At 40.8% G+C, this 22451-nt stretch overlaps 1 protein-coding gene across 1 annotated transcript in view; it reads right to left on the bottom strand.

The window, feature by feature from the left end:
- LOC117430668 (coagulation factor VIII) overlaps window positions 1-18965 on the bottom strand; it is a 32471-nt gene extending 13506 nt beyond the window's left edge. Inside the window, exons 1-14 of the mRNA XM_059001132.1 lie at window positions 18575-18965; window positions 16750-16865; window positions 15807-15929; window positions 14883-15095; window positions 13036-13221; window positions 12194-12415; window positions 11162-11408; window positions 10329-10503; window positions 9906-9999; window positions 6941-7152; window positions 6018-6168; window positions 5097-5309; window positions 3509-4673; window positions 2433-2598 (exon numbers count right to left, since the gene is read on the bottom strand). Of these exons, the coding sequence (XP_058857115.1) occupies window positions 2433-2598; window positions 3509-4673; window positions 5097-5309; window positions 6018-6168; window positions 6941-7152; window positions 9906-9999; window positions 10329-10503; window positions 11162-11408; window positions 12194-12415; window positions 13036-13221; window positions 14883-15095; window positions 15807-15929; window positions 16750-16865; window positions 18575-18723 (3432 nt within the window). The 5' untranslated portion in view covers window positions 18724-18965. The remainder of the gene's footprint in view (window positions 1-2432; window positions 2599-3508; window positions 4674-5096; window positions 5310-6017; window positions 6169-6940; window positions 7153-9905; window positions 10000-10328; window positions 10504-11161; window positions 11409-12193; window positions 12416-13035; window positions 13222-14882; window positions 15096-15806; window positions 15930-16749; window positions 16866-18574) is intronic.
- Between the last annotated feature and the right edge of the window lie 3486 nt (window positions 18966-22451).

The following is a 22451-nucleotide window of genomic DNA, read 5'->3' as shown; positions in this document are numbered from 1 at the left end:
CTTTAAAAAGAGGCTGGAAAGCCAGTCCTTTGTTTTTCTTTCGTTGGTGCTTTCTTCTACAAGCCTGGAGGGGAATAGGAAGGTGTGTAACCAGGGTGAGCGAAGGATTATCACCGTGTGTAGACCAGGATACCTACAACTTTAGGGAATTTTAATCCCCCCAGTTTATTTAGTTTGTGCAGGGAGAAGGTCTAGAGCTGGACCTCCCTTTTAGTGGGAGCAGAGCTTGACCACTGTTGGGTGAACTTTTGTTTTCTTTGCTGTTTTCCCCACTGTTTTGTATTTTGTAGTTATGTACACCTGTGTGTATGTCCTTCCGTACTAGTGCTGCCATTACTGGTACCCTAGTGGCGGCCAAGTATCACTGCAACTGCCTATGTGATCATAAATAAAATCTGGACGGCTGAGCGGCGTTTTCAACATCAAAACCCTCTACGTCTCTCATTTCTCTGCGGATACCCACACAGTAACAGAAGGAAAGTGGCTATAAAATGAACAGAACTGACCTCACCTGACCTGGTGCAAGTAGGAGGTGTCTGGCCAAAATTAGGCTGACACACAGAGATATGCCAGCCACAAAGCTTTGCATGCAAAGGAGTGTAGAGACTGTATAAAACAGCAGGCACACTAAAGAAACATAACTGAGTCCCTTACTGACAACTGCCCATCCTGTGCCCGTGCTTCTTCCAGAGGATAGGTCATTGACCGTTACTTCACTTCTGTTTATAACTAGTTGCTACGTTGTTGTGTCTAAACGACAATGTTTAAATGATATGCGTGTAACTTGTATGCATGGAATCAATAAAGGAAACTTGTTCAATTCTGCTTGAATCCTTGTTGTGTGCTTCTTCACACACAAACACATCAATCATTTAGTTTCCTTTCAGCACCAATTGTTCTGAGTAGCTTCTGTTGAGATTTACTGATGTTTGTCCGTATGAACCAGGACAGTGCTTTGAGCAGTTTTGGAAAGCTCTTTATTGAAGTGGTTGGAACTTCTAATTTCTCTCACACTAATTTCCAGGTTTATTTGAGTAATATTTACATGTGTCAAGTTGATTAGTGCTGTCACAACACTGTGTTTAAACAAAGTCATTTACTGTCCGCTTCCCACTCTACCTGTTAGATCAGATACCTGAAGAACTGATTGGTATTTTTAAAGCAACGCCGCTGAGGGCTGGAAAGGGGATGTACAGAAAAGTTCTGGCAACTCCAACTGCAGATTTGCTGGAAGTTTTGACAAGTACGTCTCTAGTGATGCTGCTGGACACAAGCAATTTCCGGGCTCTTCAAACATGAAACCGTGGTGACATTCTTTTGTAGGGATTTTTGTGATTTTTTGTACTTTCGTTAAAGGTCATGGTGGCATACTTAACTCTGTTTTCATCTGTTTTTATAACAAAAGAATATGCCAGTAGTTGTCTGTTTCCTTCTTCTCCCTTGCGTCCAAAATGTAACTGGACGACAAACCAAACTTTACTCACAAGACCAACAGCTGTGTTAGGGTTCAGGGCTTCAGAATATTTGATTATTTCAAAAATCTCTTTCAGTTATTGCATGATGATGTTGTGTTTTGTCCCGACCTTCTTGTCTAAGTTTTTTAATTGTACCCACAAACACGTTGTTTGAACTTGTGAATTCTGTGTCGCTCATTAGACACCAGGATAAACTTAACAAGTGGTCATTTAAGTGCCTGTTCAATCCAGCACAAGCCCAACATAGCTATTGATTCCGTATTGCTCGCCTTTACAGTTTCAGACTGTGCCATAAAAATCTCTAAGGATATTATTTAGCTCTTCTTTTGTTAGTTGTGTGAATTCAATATGTAATTTTTTTTCAGACAGCCAGTCATTAAAGCATTTAACAGCCCAACTGGTTTGTTTGGTGGTATTCATTTCATTGCTGTTTTTTTTCTAGCACATCAATGTTAGAGTTCTGTACCTCAGCGTGACGGTTTAACTTTTTTTTTCTTCGCTTTCGGGAGAAGATGCAGCTTCTATTTCTACCCATTTATTGATTGTCAGCTCAAAAGTGATGCCTTCAATAGCATATTCCATGACTGCCAGGTATTTTGACATTTGTTTTTTTGGTTTTTTTATTACTGTTATTTCAATGAGTGCAGTGATACAATAGTGCCACGGAGCTAGTGATTTACCCAACAGTTACTATACCAGGGATTATATCACAGTTTAGAACCACTGATTGGCCAATCAGCATGCAGTACTATAACAATCCGTTTGTATAAAAAAAAAAGCATGATTGTGCTGGAATTATAGATGTACTACTATAGCTTGTGTACTGTTCAGCCAGCTCACACTGCGAATCACTGCACACTGAGCATTCTCGTACTGTATCACTCAAGGCCTGTTGTGTGTTATTCTTTTCTGCCAGTAATATAACAGGTGTGCGTTACTGACGGTACCTCTACTTACAGTTATGATGTCATTGATTTCAGCCCTGATCACTGGCCCCAGGATCCCCAGGTGCTCCTCCATTTCCCCGCGGGAGGTCGGCTGAGAGAAGTCACCATCCAGGAACTCCCTGAACACAACCTTCTTGTACTCGGGGAAAAACTTCTCCCACCCTCTTCTCATTTCTCTATGGAAGAGAACAAGTTCTCATATTAGTTAAAGGGGATAAAGGAGGGCTGTGACCACCTGTCCAATACTCTATACAGGTAAGGGGTCCTGTACTCGCATGCTATAATATTATTTCTGCCACTGACTTATATTCAGAAAAGCAGTGCATAAATGATTGTTATTACATAGTGGAGGCAGGTGTACCTTTGTATATCATAATTAGATTATTGAATATATTCAGAGAACTTCTTTGAGAGCAGTCTTGCGATGACACTTGCCAAGGAGCTTCTTTTAACACAAGTTATTGATGACATCATAATCTGGGGAAGCATGGAAGCTTCATTTATTTAGAGGACCCCTTGTTGAATTCTGATTAAACTTGCTGGAATAACAGTTTATTACAATAATTTCTCACACATTACCAGTGGAAATATTTCTGTAATGTTTTAAAATAAGGGGAAGTTTGTCTTAGTTGGAGATTATAGTATCACTGTCTTGCTAAAGCAGCTCCTACTAAAAATAAATATATTTTTAAACTTATCCGACACAGTCAGTTTAGTCTCTACTAAGCAATGACGACTAATTGCTTGAAGTTTAAGTTGCTGTTTCATGTGTGTTTCGAGATTCTAAAGTGGAGTGAATGATGGTGAGTTTATGGGGTGGATTACCAAGCCATCTTGCTGATGTTGAATCACTGGGGTCCTTTAAACCCCAACTTCACAGTTTTGGGATCGATCAGCCACTACCAGGAGCTGGATAAGCATTGATGGGCCAATAGGCCTCTTCTCGTTCATAAAGTGTTCTTGCGTTCTGTTCTTAATGACAGCTCTGCATGGAGCCTGATTTGCTGAGATGATCCTTGAGGTTTATAATATTGTTTGGAACATCATTTTTAAAAGAGCCAAACCAGCCGGATTAAAGGGACTCACCTGGTATTTATTAACTGAGGAGGTTTCTTGATGCCGTAATCCCACATCACCTCCACGGCTGCGATAAAGTAGTAGTGCACTTTCCCTTCCTTGGTGCGCAAGTCAAGGTGCATGTCATCATAGCTATCATAGTCCTCTTCGGTGTCATTCCAGCCGAGGCTGTAATAATCATAATAGGAATCCGTTTCCTCAGGCGGCAGTTCTTTCATTTTTACACTATGAGAACTTGGAAAGTGGTCTGTGAGGTTTGCTTGTATTTTTCCAGACAACCTTTTATGAGTTTGGTTGGAATTATCCAGAACAGGTGATGGCACTTTAATGACTTGATTTCCATGCTGGCGAACAGTGCTTTTTTTGTCCTCTTTGTAAATCCGAATTTTTTTAAGTAACTGCTTGCCGTTTTTCTGGTCGCCTAGTTTAGCCCGATCATGGTGATTTGGTGATTTGGTGGATTCTAGAGATCTTTTCTTGCGATGCTTATTACAGTCGCTGCCACATTCTTGGATGCGTGATGGCTCTTTAGAACCAGCGACCACAGGGCCCTCCTCTGATTCTGTACTCTGGAGAGGATCCAACTCCTTTTCAATATCGGAAAGAGCAGACTCTTCTGCTGCCTCCCCTTGATCAAAACCAGCCTTCTTACTGCTTGTACTCTCAGTCATACCCATGCTTTGTCTGTCACCCTCAGCTTTTATTGGTAGAAGGTATTTTTCTGTCCTTTCTATCTGAGTGGATGTATTTCCCTGTATAGACCGGGGTTGAGACTTGCCTTGGTTTCCCTCAACAGAAGGACTATCCTTGATTTCCAAATTACTTATGACACCCAATGGAATCTCCAAGCCCTCCATGGTTTTATTAGTCTTCTCAGTTTTGTCTTCGAGAGTCTGAACATATTTAACTTTGCAGCGGGGTGCATTAGGGCTTTCTGTTATGTTACCAGAGGCAGTCGTTGAGTTTTTCTTGCACAGTTTGAAGACGATGGTCCTGTTCTTTTTGTTAAAGCCTCTTGGAGAAAAACTGTGTCCAATGTAATCCAAAACTTGATAATAATCTTCCACCCCTGGGTCGCCCGTTCTGTAATCGTAGTCGCAGTTGTGTACTGTATACTTGGCACTCATACCCCTGTTTCTGAAGTTTGAGTCGAAAGCTCCCATTAGCCATTCACCTATGAATCAAAATAAGAACGTGTTAATATATATTATGAGTTTAATACTGATACACATTTATAAGATGTTTACTAAAGCTCAAATGGAACAGGGCAACAAATACCTTCCCCTATCTCCCCAAAATGGTATAGTCCGCTCTTCCTAAGGTCACCTGTTTCTACCTGTCTTCTCACTCCCATCTCCACAACTCTACCAGCTTTCAACTCTCCTCACTCATCAAATGACTTTACATTATTTCTAAAACCAACTGGAAAATACTAGGTAGAAACTGGTGTTATACGCCGATAGAGCTTACAGTAGATTATCAATGGCACATTAGAAGAGACATTAAAATGGTGAGACCTCTTGCCTTAGGCATTGCAAGTTTTAAAATGACAGGAGACAAGGAACAAAAAACTATGAGGACTCCAGCCATTCCTTACCCATTTTTTGTGGCTCCATTCGGACAGTTTCACCAGACATGGGGAACAGGGTCAGCACAACCTCATATACATTCTTATGCCACTCAAAAGTGTTTCCAGCGAAGTAGACGGACAGAAAGTTGCTCTGGGGCCCGAAATTTATCACATGCCAGAAAGCCACGTCTCCTGCACAAACCTTCAAATTGAGGTAGTCATACATGTAACCATTGACACCTAAAAGAAAAAACCTGTATAAGTCACTTACAAGTAACCCGATTTCTCTAAATGCCAGCGGATTTCATCTTGTGTGCACTGATGCCACCCAGTGAATAAAACACTACAGCAGAATTATTGTTGTCATTTTTCAAAAGTTGAAAAATGACAACACTTTCTTACACATGCTGTTTTAAGAGTACGTTTTGTATGTAAGGCCTGCCAAAAGTAGCCTGCAACATGTTTAAAGATATTATGAGTCATGTAGCTACAGAAGAAAACCTCTTACATTAGTCCAAAAAAATATTTTTTTAAGGAAAAGTGTTTGCCTTTCAGCTGTTTTTAACTGATGTCCCTTGATGTGTCAAGAGAAGCATTTAGTCTCCCGTTGGGATTAAGAATTCTAGTTAGGGGTTGCAGTTCTCTTGTCAATAATAGACATCCTACACACAACTTAGAATACAGGCATGATTTACAGGTTTTTTGAGCTAGGAAATGGGTTCAGTAAAACTATATTGTATTGATGATAATATTTTTTTGGTGGAAATACAAGACACAACTGGCACAGTCTTTGATCTGTCTGAAGTAAAGCTGTGTAAATGTTAGAAAACCTTCAGAATGTACAAACACCACATCACACAATGATTTTCCCTTGGCAAATCCCTTTATAAACTGTGTGCAGTCTTGTGTAACGCTCTGAGCAGAGAAACCTTTCTAAGAGATACCTACTGTACATCACGTTGGAGTTATAGAAGCCAGGATCAGCTGGGTCCACGCTGGATGGAGTGCTGCAGTACTTCTCCAGGTTTTCATTGATGTACCAACTCTTATTCTCATCAAAAATCGAGAACAGCAGGTACCTCTCTTTGTCTGATTGTACCTGTGCAGAACAGCATGGTTCATTTGCAATAGCCCAGTGATAAACAGTCATTGCCAGTCTGATCAGTGTTAACAACACTGAAGAAAGCAGATACAATGGCAGCTCCCAAAAACAGACACCACCCCCCTAGTATATCCATAGCCATATCTTCAACATCTGACACAAAATGTAAATGCTTGTTAGGGTATTTAGTAACAAGAGATACAGTATATTAATGAGAGGTACAATCAGCAAACAGTTTCCTAATTGATTGTGGGACAGACTGTGGTCCAGTGGTTAAAGAAAAGGGCTTATAACCAGGAGGTCCCCGGTTCAAATCCCATCTCAGCCACTGATTCATTGTGTGACCCTGAGCAAGTCACTTAACCTCCTTGTGCTCAGTCTTTCGGGTGAGACGTATTTGTAAGTGACTCTGCAGCTGATGCATAGTTCACACACCCTAGTCTCTGTAAGTCGCCTTGGATAAAGGCGTCTGCTAAATAAACAAATAATGTAATAATCAACAATAATCGATGCATTGAGAACACAGGTTTATTCCTAAAAGAAACGCGTAGACTCTTCACAGCATACATCTCAAAAAACGCAAGTGCATATCACTATACATAGTCATATAATATGCACTGAGAAAACGTTAGCATTAAAAAGCGAGGGGACATCCGGTTTGGTCGTTAGATTCTGCCGCTTCTCATCACAAAACAAATGCAAATGGATGAGCGTTAGAAAAAAGAAAGACAATGGAAAAACAAGAAGTACCAAACAAATGTTTCCTCACCACTTTCCCCAGAGAATTGAGAGTATTCACTGTGCATATGACCAGCGGGCCCACAAGCCCTGCAGCCGCGTCTCGGACTGGGTCCAGGCTGCTGTGGTAGAAGCGTGTCAGGCAGCGCGGGTCGGACTTGGTCGGCCCATCCTCGAGGGTTATTTTCCAGGAGTACGTGAACGTTTCATTGGGTTGAATTGCCAATTTCTTTAGGTCCTTCCCTTCAATAATACAAGCAGGATATCGTTGTGTCATGTTGTGTTGTTATTTTGTAACGATTCCGTGGGCTCATACTGCACATTATAAGTCACATCCCCATTGGAACACATTAGCAGCAGAGCGATCTGCACTCAGCATGTCAATGACAAAGCATTCTGCATGTTTAAAACACAACAGGTTCTATAGAAACAGTTACAAACATGTTTTTGTCTGTTTTTTTATTTAGATTTAATGACTTGTAATATGTTTCTTAGTGTTCGGTGGCTGCCTCTAATCAAGTTAAGAGTACTGCACTTTTGCACTCTTTGTTTGACAGACCCGACCCAAAGTGCGTGAGAAGTACTCTCTCAGCTTCATCAGAGGCAGCTACCGAACACTTTGAGACATACAGCTGTTACTTTGTAACAGCGTAGTTGTAGGATTGGTATTCTGTAATTATTAGGTAATTATTTCAGTATTACTTGGTACTTTACTATCTTTGCTATTTTAATAATTACATCGTGCTTTTAATGATCCTCTTAAAAGGATATATGTAATAATCTGCATGCCGGTTTAATATCCTCTTATTTGTGCTGTTTATAATTCTTTATCGTTGTTACTGCCTACATCATTATCACCTAACATGGAACTTTGTGAGTACAATGCTCATTTTAAAAGGGATACTATTTTTTGTTTTTGTGTTCTTTGAGTGCCCAATTATTTTACCCCCAATGTTCTCCCTGTGGCAGGGCTGAGGCCTGCCCCTGTAAATAGTGTGTATTGGTGGTGGTTTGTGAATAACATTTTGTAAAAACAAAGTGTGTGCTGGATGGCAGGGCTGGCAGGTTAGACCTCCCTGCCTGCCTAATTGAAACCAGTGTGCAGCAAGGGCCAGGCATGAATTAAATAACTGATTATCAATTAACCCTGGTCACCTGCCTTTAAAAAGGGCCTGGAAAGCCAGTCCTTGGTTCAGAGCTGTTTTTACAAGCTGAAAGCCTTACGACTGTGTGTTTAACCAGGGCGAGTGAACCAAGACTGAGGACCACCACGTGTTTAACCGGGATCCTTGGTGTACTTTAGAAAGGGATTCATTTAAGGGATCTGTCACAAAGACGGCCGGAGTGGGTGGCGTCAGACCAGAAGCAGGAAATAAACAGACAGAGACTTGTGGTTTGGTGGAGCTGAGCGAATGCTTTCGCTCAGCATTTAATAAACAGCACAGAAAATAAAAGGTTTTAACACAAAACACGGGACACGGCACTTTACGCCAAAATAAAATAGACAAACAAAACGCACTAACACTTAACAAACGGTGCCCGGACAGACAAACACACACGGTGAGTTTAAACACTTATTTACGTTACTTTACTTTCTTTCTCCTCCTCTCTCCCGTTCTCCACTCACCGAACACACAACCCCGAGTGAAAGAAATGTGCATCTATATATACTGTTGTGCTGGGATTCAATTACTAATTAATTATTCACTTGAATCCCAGCACGTGAATTAATTCTGTGCAACCCCGTGCTCACATATTACATTTAACAAGCACGTGAAGTGATTTGTGCCCTCCTCATGCCTAAATACAAATCTACATTTTTAAATACACGTGAAACACAGACCCGTTTATATCCCGTATACCAATGACTATACACCAACATTAACACACACACCATACATACAACACATAACACACAAAATACACACAGGGGCGGGGCACATTGCCACAGGATCCCACAAAAGTATATTTAGTTTATGTTAGGAAGAATATTCCTGGTGCGAGACCTCCCTGTGCATGGCCCAAGCTTGGACACCTTTTATTTCTTAGTAGTTTTCTAACTGTATTTTTATAATGTACACTGTGTTTGTGTATATCCTTCTGCACTAGGGCTACCACTGCTGATTCCCTGGTGGTCGCCACCATCCACTGCAACTGCCTGCTGCCCTGTGTAAATAAAAAAACCTGAACGCCTGAGAGGAACTGCAAACCCTCTGTGTCTCTCTCGTTCCAGCAGATACCCACACAGTAACACTACACCCCTCTTACACTCCCCAATTTAAAACATCCAATTATGCTGGCAATTGAACACACAGCTCCGGAGCTCTGAAGGCTCAGTGGGTGTCCTCTGATCCCATGACCAACCCAATCTCCTTTTTAACAGCAAGGAACTCGAGAGGAGGATAAAGGCCACCCCTGCAGTGAGCTTACCAGGCGATGATGAACAAAACTGCCTGACAGTTTTGCCAACCTAACTTCCCACAGCCAGCCCTGACTGTATGACTTACCCTGCACACCACACGACTGTGCTTTCACCGGATGAGCCCCTAACGTACTTTTTAACATCTACATTTTCTTCTAATTGAATTTCCATCCTGTAATTGGTTATGCTAATCCTACATATTATAGTCCCTGAATTCCTTATACTCACTACCTGGTGAACTGTAGTAATGACACGGCTAGTACTGATGGGATTATGCCCAGTGAATCTAAAGCATTAGGAATATTCGAAAAGCAATTACATTCTGTCCTATTCAATTGGAACTGCTTAGTAGGGGGAAATAGTGTACTAGGACTGGTCGAAGAGCCTCTTCTCATTCCCAACCCTTCTTATAAGTATGAACCTTGCTACTCCTTTCTTAAATAACATAATTTATTGAGGTGTTGCCAAGTAATATTAAAATAATAATACATTAACAGCACTGAGTTTACCAAATGATTGCTGTGTAAGCTGTGTAACTGAAAGGAATTGCTCTAGTCTAAACTAGCTGTCTTACCTTCCAGGGACGGCTTAGCAGCAAACGGCTGCACACTGGTGAGCCCATGTGGGTAGATGTTGAAAGGATGTCTGGCGAGATTCTTGAAGGTGATCTGAAAGTATATATGCCAGAAAACAGCTTCGTGATTCCAGTGGAGGTCAGGAGCCAATTCATGGTTCTGGATCTTTCAGAACAGTCAGTCAGGCTCACAGAGTTTACCATGGTCAACCATTGCCAGACCATGCCTGGTATCCAGCACCACAGCCAGGCCATCTTCAACTGATGGGCAGACCATGGAGTTTCAGAACATGGTCTACCTGTGAGTTAGATGATCTAAGTTCTCTACTCCAAATCGTTCACAGCTGAGACACACACAAACACAACAGGTTAATTTAGGGACTTCTGCAAGATTTCCACATAAAAAAAATAGAGCATAGTTACCTGAAATTCATCTCCGGTTTCTCCCCTTAGAACAGGACCCATGATTCCTCTGTCTGGTCCATTCTTTGGTGTGCGCTTTCTGAACGTGCCATCTGTATATTCAACATACACGGCTTTTTTGTACTGTTTGCCTATGCGCTGTGGACCCTTTTCTAAATACACAGTAGATAAACTTCTAAACAGAAGAACAGGAAAGAAGCAGTTATGCACTTTTATACAGCTCAGCTTCCTTTTTGATAGATCACTTTATTTATTATTACATGTTTTTTTGTTTGCACTTATCAGAAACCTTTGCTGTTGTTGTACATTTATTAAATATTTTATTAGAAAGTAATTACAACCTGAACCCGTGGTCACCAGTTCAGCACAACAAAACAGCTTCAAACAGCGACAAAAATGTTAATCCGCCTAAGCAAACCACTCCAAAATATGAGGTGAAAAGACGTCTAAAAATGTCCTCATACACAAAAACATTTGACTGGACTAATAGATAACTGATTGCGTATTTCATTAAGTATCTAACTGTAGCCACATTATCTAGCATTTACGGCTTAATTAATTCAGTCCAGTCCTTAATTAACTCCTATATCATTTTAAAATAAGAAAATTCAACAGAATGAGTAACAAAAGAACAGCTTGGGCCTGTATGCTCTTTAACACGCTTCCCCTAGTGGATATAAACAATATTACACAATGATCTTAATACAACTACGGTAACTCAACAAAAATACATCCATTAGTGTGCTGCAGAGGGACAGGTTAATGGTTACACTCTGGGGTACCTGATGTACCTAGGGGTCAAGCCTGCTCTCCACTGCTCTCGCCATGCCCACCTGTATCTTTGATTATGAATGATCGGTGCGTAGTCCCACACCACCTCTTCTGCTGCGATGTAATGCACCCACTTCTTTGGCTGCTTCTTTAACGATGATCGTACGTTCAACTTGGGAGGCATCTCAAAAAGTCCAGACAACAGGTCTTCCGTGTTGAATTCATATTCATGATCATGATCAGGAGTCACTTGTCTTTCCTGCAGTTCCTCTGGGCAGGACTCCACACTGAAGTATGCGTTCATTCCATCTTACAAGACAAAGACACAGAAAGATGGGCTGTGCATCGAGAACCTTGCTGTGTTCAAGCATTGTTCCAAATGAAACGTTTATCACATGCTGCTCGGGAATAACATTGGAATCAATGGCGAGTGTCCTTAAATCATGTGATGCACTGAGGAATGACACATGGGTATGCCAGTCCCTGGTACACAGGTACCATAGATCTATGTTTAACATGGTTGTTGTATTTTTGTGATCTCAATGTCCGCTTATGAGAACTGCCCTGTTATTTTTATTTGAACCCCTGGCTAAACAATATATTGCATTCATCGATGGACAGCAATGGGTGCCACAGTCTGACGCATCACTTTTAGTTGCTGTTGCTGCATTTACATTGAATATCAGGCATTTCAGTGAAAATAATCTCGAAAATACTTTTTTAAATATGGGTAAATGAAAGGTATAACAATGATTAGCTACTGTAAAGAAAAATACATGTTTAGAAACCTGAAGTCAGTTTCTGTAGTTATATATAAAAAGAGTTGCTGTTTAATTGGATTACTAATGAATGATGTACCTGTGGTTTAAACAGGTGTTGATCCTTGTTTGAAAGCTGGATATAGTTTTAGTTACAGGACCATCGTTAATCTTTCACATACATAATGACATACTAATGTCCTTTTTACTATTTGTATTTGATTAAAATGCTGGTTTAGTTTGTTCAGAACTAGACAGAACCAATCCCTAAGGTAAGTGAATGGCGGGTTTTGTCCCTGCAGTACATTCATATCATAAACACTTCTTCAAAGGTACCGTGCTGGTGAGCGTGTATCTGACAGGAAATGAGAAACCTCCCGGTGTTGACAGCTGTCAGCTGCGCGGTGGCGAAAGTCATGGGCGTCATGTCAAAGGAGACCTTCCTGTGATTCTGCACCAGCAGAGTGTGTCCATGGAAACGAACAGAGTGAATCTCTGGAGCCGTGCCCATTCCAATCAGATGCCAGTGGGCCTTCTTCTTCTGGCACATTTTCAAGCCTAAAAGAGAAAGAGCTCCAAGCGATATTTATAAAGCTTTTTACTGCCCACCAGACAGGAGCAGATTCCATTAAACCAGCACAGCACCCCCACTGTGCCCATGTCCTGCCGTTAACCACACTCCAGAGGTGCAGCACATATGAGCTTTACATTATTGAATCTTGATTTGGGTTTTTGCCTTTTTTTCAGCCACCCCGTAGAAAGCATAAGGCTCAATTCTCAAGGTTCTTTACTGCAAATCGTCATTAGCGCATTTTTTTCACAGATAAATAAAGTAACCAAACCATAACATTAATGTAGGGGCTTGTGTGTAGTCTTAAATTGTTTCTTATATGTTTTGAAATTGTAAATTGTGCCAATAGCGTTTTGGAGTAAATATCTAGGGTTCAGAAAAACTGTTTCCATTTTTTCAATGTCACACTTTATTTGTACATTTTTAGATGTTGAATTGATTGAAACATATCAACATGGTAAAACATCAGAACCCAACTTTGGGATTATCCACTCCAGTTGATGATATCATTGGATTAGGGTAACACTCATATCATTTTGGATTAGTATATTAATGATTAGCAAATAAAAGCAAATAAAAGGGTCTTATGTGTATAAAACTTCCATACCAGTTAAAGTGGAATTCACAAATCCATTGATTGAGTGATACTGTTTTTTAACGGTTTTCCGCGTGTTTTGAATTCTTTCTCTGAACATGTCTGCTTCTCCATACCAGCTCTGAGCTTCATCAAACACTGAGAACAGTAAGACAAACTCCTGCACGTCGCTTTGACTTCCATCTGCCTTCAGAGTGTCTGCAGAGGAACATATAAAAAACAGATTCATTGTGTTCACACAGGTACAGATTCATTGTGTTCACACAGGTACAGATTCATTGTGTTCACACAGGTACAGATTCATTGTGTTCACACAGGTACAGATTCATTGTGTTCACACAGGTACAGATTCATTGTGTTCAAACAGGTACAGATTCATTTTGTTCAAACAGGTACAGATTCATTGTGTTCACACAGGTACAGATTCATTGTGTTCACACAGGTACAAATTCATTGTGTTCACACAGGTACAGATTCATTTGTGATCGACAACACACACACACACACACACACAGACGCACACACGCACACAGACACACACACACACACACACACTCACTCCTCACAGAATTACGAGATTGGAATCTACATTTCATCATGACAGTGTGTCTCGGATTACAGGTCAGTTCCGAGTGCTGGATTCGGATCAGCGAGAGACTGCTGGATTCTGGATTTGTTTTGAGGAGTTTGTTTCGGTTGCAAATCTTGCATCTCAAGGGAGGAGGAAGGTAAACCAAACCTTTGAAGAGGAGTTGCTCTGCATGCCACTTGCTAATATCTGCATGTTTTAAATTACTGAAACATGAACACAGTGTATTATGTAAATAGGTAAACTGGAAAGAAAATCCTTCAGACGAGTATCTATTTGTAGTGTTCTTTTTCCCTAATTCCCTATTATATGGGGTCTTCTATGGCTAGTTTCACATACCATGATTAGTTCTAATCTTGGGCTGCCCAATGTTACTGTAGGTAAGACAATCCTAGCTTAGTGCTGAAGAGGGTCTGTGAAACCAGCCAATAGCCAATTTATGCACGCAGTGTGCCAGCATGTACACAGACCAGAGAGGCTTGCAACCAGGACTACTCTCACAAGAAACAAACCCGACTGAGCTTCAGCAACCAACTGTTTAAACCTGACACCACAAAAACAATCTAGATGAGGATTTGAGCAATGTGTTCATTCCAAACGCTACTTGATTCATTTCTAATACAGGGTATGAACGCGGTCTTCCTCTCCAGCTCCTCTAATGGGCTGTTTTTAAAGCTTGCTGTTTAACCCGGCACGCCCCTGTGCTCGGGCTGTGGAGTCCGCCATTACATGAAGTGATGACAGACTGAAGACTGAAAAACAAATAGCTTAGTGTCTTTCATATCAAAGACACTGAGCTCATGATGCTGTTCAATTAGGCTTGTAGAAAGCTCTAGATGAACAATTAGGAGTTTAATTAGGCTTTCAGATAAAACCCCCCAAACAATTACATAACAGACTTTATATAGCGGCAAATTAAAGACTGTAAAGGAGAGGTAACCACTCCTGGCTGCAAGGGAACCTAAATCCCCTCTTCTATCCACACCAACCGAATGCAAGACCAGCTCGCGGAACCACATAGTGTGATTCGTACTGTAGTCACACCCTAGCCACAATACCTTAAACACGATCATCACGTTTTGAAGACGTGACTGTGAATAAAGTGAATGGCAACCATGTGGTTTTCATGCATGGTTTAGGTAGAGTTTTCAACAAGTGGTGATTATTTACAGCAGGTTCTGAGAGTAGGGTATGACTGTAGAAGGGACTTTCACTTTAAAATCAAATGAAGAACAGACAAAAAACACACAAAGGGGCTTTTAATACCCACTTGCTTTGCAGACCAGCAGTGCTCCGATCAGCCCTGAGTTGAAGTCTCTGACTGTGTGGACATGGGAGGAATAGGAGTACGTGAGGCACTGTGGATCCCCCAAGGTGGGCCCAATGCTAGGTAGGATGTCCCAGACATACTGATACCCCTCCCCAGGGGCCACTGCATCATCCCCTTTCTCTGTTGGGCAGGTTTCATCGCTGTACTCTGCACCTAATGAGAGAAAGGAAGCAGAGCAGGGCACACTTACAACACCGTCACAAAAATAGAAAACAGCACTTCTATAAATGGACTTCAAATAAAATTATGAAGTAGCAGTCTATAACAACTAAAATAGACCCTGAATATATAGTCTTATAAGAATCATAATTGCCCAACCATTGATAACTTTAAAATCACACCTTATATAGGCACATTAAGAACAACTGGAAATAACCAACAGTGAGCTGTTTAACAATAGTCGTGTCTTATTATATATAAAGTGTAAAATCAAACTCCAAGAATTCTTATAGCCGTGCTTCAAGGCTCTCAGGGATGCTTGAGGGCTGCACGTGGCCATAAGATTATGTGTGTTTGTTAGTGTGTCTGTTTGTGGGTGTGTATGTGTGTGTGTGCATGTGCGTCTGTGTGTGAGTGTGTGTCTGTGTCTGCGTCTGCATCTGTGTGTGTCTGTATGTTTGTTAGTGTGTCTGTTTGTGGGTGTGTATGTGTGTGTGTGCATGTGCGTCTGTGTGTGAGTGTGTGTCTGTGTCTGCGTCTGCATCTGTGTGTGTCTGTATGTTTGTTAGTGTGTCTGTTTGTGGGTGTGTATGTGTGCGAGTGTGTGTGTCTGTGTGTGAGTGTATGTTTGTTAGTGTGTCTGCTTGTGGGTGTGTATGTGTGCGTGTGCGTCTGTGTGCGAGTGTGTGTGAAAACAGGACTTACCCTCCGATTGTTTCCAGTAGGAGATTCCAATGGGATTCACACTGTAGGAACGCGAGGCCAGATTCTTGAAGTGAACCACCACTTTGTCATTAACCTCTGCTCTTATTGTGGGACCAAGAATGCCTATAAAAAACAGCCATGTCAACATCCTGGAATTACCAAGAATTCATGAAATGAAAAGCATGTGGCAGCAGATGACCGAAATGTCTAATGTGATTAAAGTTTGTATATCTTTTGATTGGACCAATTTACTCATTTTATTATATTCTTTAGTAAAGAAATGCTGAAACATTTCAGAATTCACAAGCAATTTGAGTATATTGCAATGATCATGTTTATACAGGGTTGTTTTGATTAACCTATATCCACTGGGATATACCACAGCTGAATTTTGGGGAACAGCAGTGTGGAGTAGTGGTTAGGGCTCTGGACTCTTGCCCGGAGGGTTGTGGGTTCAATCCCCAGTGGGGGACACTGCTGTTGTACCCTTGAGCAAGGTACTTTACCTAGATTGCTCCAGTAATAACCCAACTGTATAAATGGGTAATTGTATGTAAAAATAATGTGATATCTGTATAATGTGAAATAATGTATAATGTGATATCTTGTAGCAATTGTAAGTCGCCCTGGATAAGGGCGTCTGCTAAGAAATGAATAATAACAGGATTGGAACATTAATCAGTTATCATGATAATATTGATAACCTGTTGAATGTGATCATTTCTTGTACTCATTGTGTTTCTGAGAGTCATCTAAACCTATAAAGGGTCAGCGGCACTGCTGCAGAAATGTCTCCTCCTGTGGACAACTCATTCGTCCTTAAAGAGATAGATGGGGTGGGGGGTTCAGGGATGACCCCTAAAGGAAGTGACTGATGCAATCCAGTGTTTCGTTACCCCAGGCAGGGTCTATATCAATCAGTTAGCAGTGAAGAGTACTTTACCCATCCATGTTGGTTTGGATTTTGGAGTTGTGAATGTGGAATCTGTATATTCCCAGTACACTGCCTTGGTGTACAGCTGCACTTCCTCCTTGGGGTGGTGGGAAGCTGCTGGGAAGCTGAAATCAACAAAGTTGGATTATCTCCATTTGGGTAAAATGTAATTATTTACCTGTTACTGAATTTTATAAAGATCAACCAAGACAGCAAACACAGACTACCATAAGGGTGGCACAAGCAGGCCGATCTGCACTCCCTAGTAATCTAGAATGTGATTGGCTCTGGGGTTCCAGGTTAACTGTGAGCACAAACACAAACTATGAAGACGGTCATTTATAACGAATGGTCTCTAAAGTGCAAATCTGAATAATATGGGCCTATTTTAATAATCTAACAGAGGCAGATCCGTATACTGCCGCCACTAAAACTTGTAAATTAGATATATTGTGGACATCTTTCCACTGTATCCTTTATTGTTTTAAGTGATGTAATGTATTTTTCATTTTTGTGGGAAAAAAAAGAATCTGTGTTAATGTTGAAAAAAATAAGAAATGAAAGCTAGAGAGCGCTTAAAAAACTTGGAATTGTATTGCATAGTTGCTTGGCTCTCTCTAGTTTTGTATACTTAACATGGGTTTTTATTCTTATTAAGAACTGCAACATACAACATTTCTAAAATATGTCAAACAAAATAAAATAATGGCATTTTTGTTTAAAAAATATCCAGTAGAATATTTAAAACAAGATTTTATGCATGGACCACTTGGACCATATTTAGACAATGTGTTTTTTCTTGGCTTTTAAAAGCATCACAGGTAAATACATTGAATTGCATTGATACAACTGGTTACATCTTTCTCAGTGTTTTTTGAATACATACCATATTAGCAAAGGAACAATTTCAATAGCCCACCCTCATTAAAGTTGCTCTATATACTGTGAGCATAGAGATGGATGGGTGCATGGACTGGCAGACATCCTATTTTCCTATTTAGTGTAAGTAACGGGGTTCAGAAAAATAGCATCACACGTCCCCATGTGCTGCTACAGCTTTTTCTTTTCTTTTCATTGTTAACATCCTGACAAATTTTTACACTTATAACTGAAGTGGCGAGTGTGTCAGTGAAACTGCTGTAAACCAGGGCTTCTCAAACTCAGTCCTGTGGACCCCCTGTGGGTGCTGGTTTTCATTCCAACAAAGCTCTCAATTTCTTAACTAGACCCTTAATTGAACTGATAATTTGCTTAATTAGATGTTTTTACTTGTTTTCAGCTCTGAAACAGTTGCAGTTCAAGTTACTTATCACATGTTATAGCTAACTTGAAATATGCAACTGTTCAAGAGCTGAAAACAAGTAAAAAGGTCTAATTTAAGGTCTAATCTAAGTTAAGGTCTAACATTTTAATATGTGTGTTGGGGGGAGGGGGTGTAACAAAATGTATGCTAAAGGGGGCGGCATTTAAAAAGTTTGTGCACCACTGATTTGGAGGACAGATCTGAAAACCCAGTGCACTAGAGCGGACATTTTAAAAAGAGCTTTGAAATAGACTTTAAGACTAAAATTGTAAAAAGTTGTCAGGATGTTAACAAAAGAAAAATGACAGGTACGTTATTTAAACAGTTGTAGTAACACGTGGGGATGTATAATGCTATATTTTTCGAACCCCGCTACTTACTCTTTAAGGGGCCATGAAACAGTCATAGCGAGCAGTGGTACCACGGTACTATAGGGTTAACAAGACTTAACAACCACTGGGCATCTGATCTTTTTTTAATGCCAGTTACTTTTCACAGTATTCACATGCAAACAGAAAATAAGAGTGTTACTTGCGCTTGGTGGGAATCGTCTCCAGATATTCAGTGTGCAGGTAATCCCAGTCCAGCTCCACCGCTGCAATGCTATATTCCCTCGTAACAGCCAGTGACTCCTCAGCAATGCTGCACAGTATCAAAACAGAGAGCACCTCTGCCTTCATGGTAACTGTATGGACATTCCCTTCAGCCTCAGACTCTTATACTCACTCCACAGCTCCCCAATACGCAATGCGTTTCAAAGGCTCAGTTAAGCGGTCTTACGCAAGAATAAATCAGTAAGCTGCAATTGCACAAGAGTGGCTCAGGGTGAAAACAAAACTAGGCTAGATTAGGAAACAAGGAGAGGAAAAAACAGGAAAAGAACACTGGCTGAACTCCAACCCCTCCAACAGACACAGACCCAAAAGGAAATTCAACCAAGTTTGTATCCACTGTATAATAGATACTGCGTAGTGCAGGGGGGTTTACAGCTCTTATCTGGTGTGACAGGAGAGTATAGTAGTGGAACTGATTTTCTTGGCACTGCAGAAGGCATAAAACACTTTTAAGAAATACAAACACACCCTTAACTTGGCTTTACTGGAACCAGTCCAGTTATACTATTGTATCCCATTCCCTGGATATTTGTGGAGCTTCGCGTACGTGCTTCTAGAAATGTGGCAAAGCAGTAATATTTCCCCAGCTTTCCCAGCTCTGTCTCTTCTTAGGTTCATTTAAATGTTCTAGTCAAATCGCTTCTTCCCTTTGCTACCTTATTTGGTCGAACAATATAAAGGTCAGACAATTTGCAGTAATCCCCCGATTATCCAAACACCTTTGTTATCCACACAGCCCTGGCCACATGTTTTTGTGTGTGCTGTGCTCTTCTGCCCTCTTGTCATCAAACATTTCTGGTATTTACAGAACAGTTCAGTACGGCATTGTGACAGAGATACAATGAGTTCTGGTGATAAATCTTCCTCCCGACCTGTGAGGGCGCTAATGAACGGGAGGAGAAGTATCTGGAAGGGCTGGCCTGACAGTTCGTTTCCGGGACCGGGAAGTGGGTCAGCCTGGAAAGAAGCGAGACTCTGTTGTAAGACCGTATTGATTTGACAGGTAAACGAGGGGCGGCTGCAAGTAATAAGGCAGCTGCAACAGTTTACCTAGATATCATGCGGGATTACATATAGGGGCCTGGGTAACGCTGTTCTTTTCCTTCGTTTGGGTAAAGCGCGAGAGAGAGAAGGACTGAGAGAGGAGCTCTCAATAATAAAAGAGACGTGATACGTGTTTTGTGTTGTGTTTGTCTGTGTGGTAATTGTTTGTGTTTTACTTCACCAGACAGTTAGAGCACATCTCCGGAGCTGTCGCCGAGGGTCAGCACAATCCGGAGCACCACTGCACTAACCGTCACGAAATACTTGTGTTTGCACTAAGCACCAGCACGACTGCACTCACCCAGGACTGGTGACCGTGTGTTCATTTTTGTTCGGGACTGTGCCCTGTTTTGTTATCCCCGTGCTTTACACATTGGTGTGTATAGCCGGGGGTTTATTAGTTGACGGTCACCAGACCTGGATTATAAATAAAGCACTTTTTTCCCACTGTATACCGTTGTCTGCCTGTCACTCCTGCATCGCATCACCGCTACACCTGTTCCCCTTCACTAGCCACTTTGCCACAGGCATGTTATACTGTACTGGTATAAGTATGGAAACAACAAGTTATTTAGAGCAAAGCTAGGGGCGGGGATTATATTACCCATGATTCCTCACTCAAACCCATACTTACTCCATACCCTGGTCTCTCTGAATACAGACTAGATACTCATCTCCTCTTTAAAAGTATGCTCAATATTTTCATGAGCAAGACATCTTTATCACCTTTACTTTTTGCTTTATCAATGGAACCACCAGCAGTTGCTGTTAGATCACACCCACTGGGATTCAGGTAGTGGGGTCACTGTGTTATCTCCTTGAAAGCCAGTTAAGTACTGCTGTATCTTTCACACCTGAATCCTCACTGACCGCTTTGCTAGACCTTCTGAGTAGATGTGGCTCTGTTTCTGGCTTCAAAGTGAATTGGACTAAAACAGAAATGATGCCAATCTCTAAAGGCAATTTTGGTCATTTAAAGAATACATTTCAATTTGGGAAATATTTGAGTATTGGGTTCCCTGCAAATTGCAAGAGACATACAAAGTTAATTATATCCCAGTTGTTAAGGTGTCACGGACGACTGGTGGTGACGTCAGGCCAGGAAATGAATCCACAACACACAAGGCAACTGCGGGGTGAAACTGAGATGCTACAGCACTCAGCTTTTTATTAAACAAAAGATTTTAAGTAAACAAAAGACTTGCACAAAACACAAAACAAAACGGCACATTGGCCAAAATAAATAGACAAACAAAACAGACTCGAAACAACAAGTACCATGCTGATGCTTCCAGCACTAGTAGCAATTGTTATCTTTATATTTCGTTTACCTCCTCTCTCTCTCTGACTCTCGTTCTCCACTCCTGAACTCTCAACCCGTTGCAGCCAAAGCTGCAGGTTCTTATAGTGGTGACCAAGGGATTAACTAACTATCAATTATCTTGTTAACCCCTCTGTCACATTTTGCACAGGTTTACTAAAGATACATGACGAAGCTAATTCAATAATTACTCGCCGACAGTCACGCATTCTCCAGGTATTTTAAAATACAAAACAATAACCAATAATAGCAGACAGCATTGCTGCCCGTCCTACATTTAAACAATAAGGGCTTTTCACCATCTATATAAAATACATACATCATAATAATAATAATAAACAAATACAAAATAATACAGAACATGCACAGGACGGGGTGTACCCTGTCACAGGGCCATCAAGTTGGACAGCCAAAGGTGGATGCCACTTCCAATTTCACTGATGGGAAGAGTAAATATAGTTAAAAGGAATTTGCTTCCAAGACTGAATGGCCTGTTTGAAGCCATACATACCTCTTGCAACTCCACTGGGCTTCTATATGAAAATTCTCCCCAGCTTTATTTGGGGAGGAAAGACCCCAAGAATGAGATATTCAGTGTTTATAAAATGGGTTGGGAGATATCTGCATCCTGATTGGCTGATAGGCATTCCAAGCCATTAAATTATTATAGTACAACCAACAGGTAAAAACAAGTCCCAGCAACTAAGACTTTTTACAAACAGATATTATTGCGTCGAGCATTTAAGAACGTTTAAAACAATAATTTTGAATTGGTTGCCATTTTTCCCCCCAATAAAAATAATAACACCATGTCAGACTTCCTCCATGTTCCTAAATGTACACATTTTATATTTAATAAAGGTCATTAAAACATATATCAACTTAGCAATGTGTCGTACTTCCCTGGACTTTAATCCTTCAAATTGTTTTTCAAAAGTTTGTGTTTTTTTTTGTTTTGTTTTTTGCAATATAGGGTACAGTTCTCCAGAAAATGTGAAAATAATAATAATATTAAAATAAAACCAGCAGTGTTCATTTCTATTTAAATGTGCACTTCCTATCAGATCTTGCAGATTTCAAGAGTTTGGCATTTGATCTGACAAATTGGTAGAACTCAAGGCAAGAGAACCGGTAGTTTAATTTTACTTTTTACCACAGAACACCGGTTTCTTTGATCCGTCCATATCATGTTCATCAAGCTGAATGTCCTCTCAGTGTAGGCATCAGAGCAAGGTATGCTGAGTGCAAATTAACCATTTTCAAAAGATGTTTCAGATTCTGCTCAGCAGCAGGCCTGCCTTGTCAAACATATTCTTCCATTTTGGTCAGTGGTCATACTGGTCTCTGTAACACAGCTACAGTATCGGAGCAATGCTTGAAATTTCTTCGTATAGTTAATCAAAATCAATCTTTAAAGAATCTGCCAAAT

The sequence above is a fragment of the Acipenser ruthenus genome, chromosome 26 (assembly GCF_902713425.1).
Source record: "Acipenser ruthenus chromosome 26, fAciRut3.2 maternal haplotype, whole genome shotgun sequence".
NCBI classification, from domain to species: Eukaryota; Metazoa; Chordata; class Actinopteri; order Acipenseriformes; family Acipenseridae; genus Acipenser; species Acipenser ruthenus.
The sequence above is the reverse complement of the archived record's forward strand: the minus strand, read 5'-3'. Positions and strand labels throughout refer to the sequence as shown.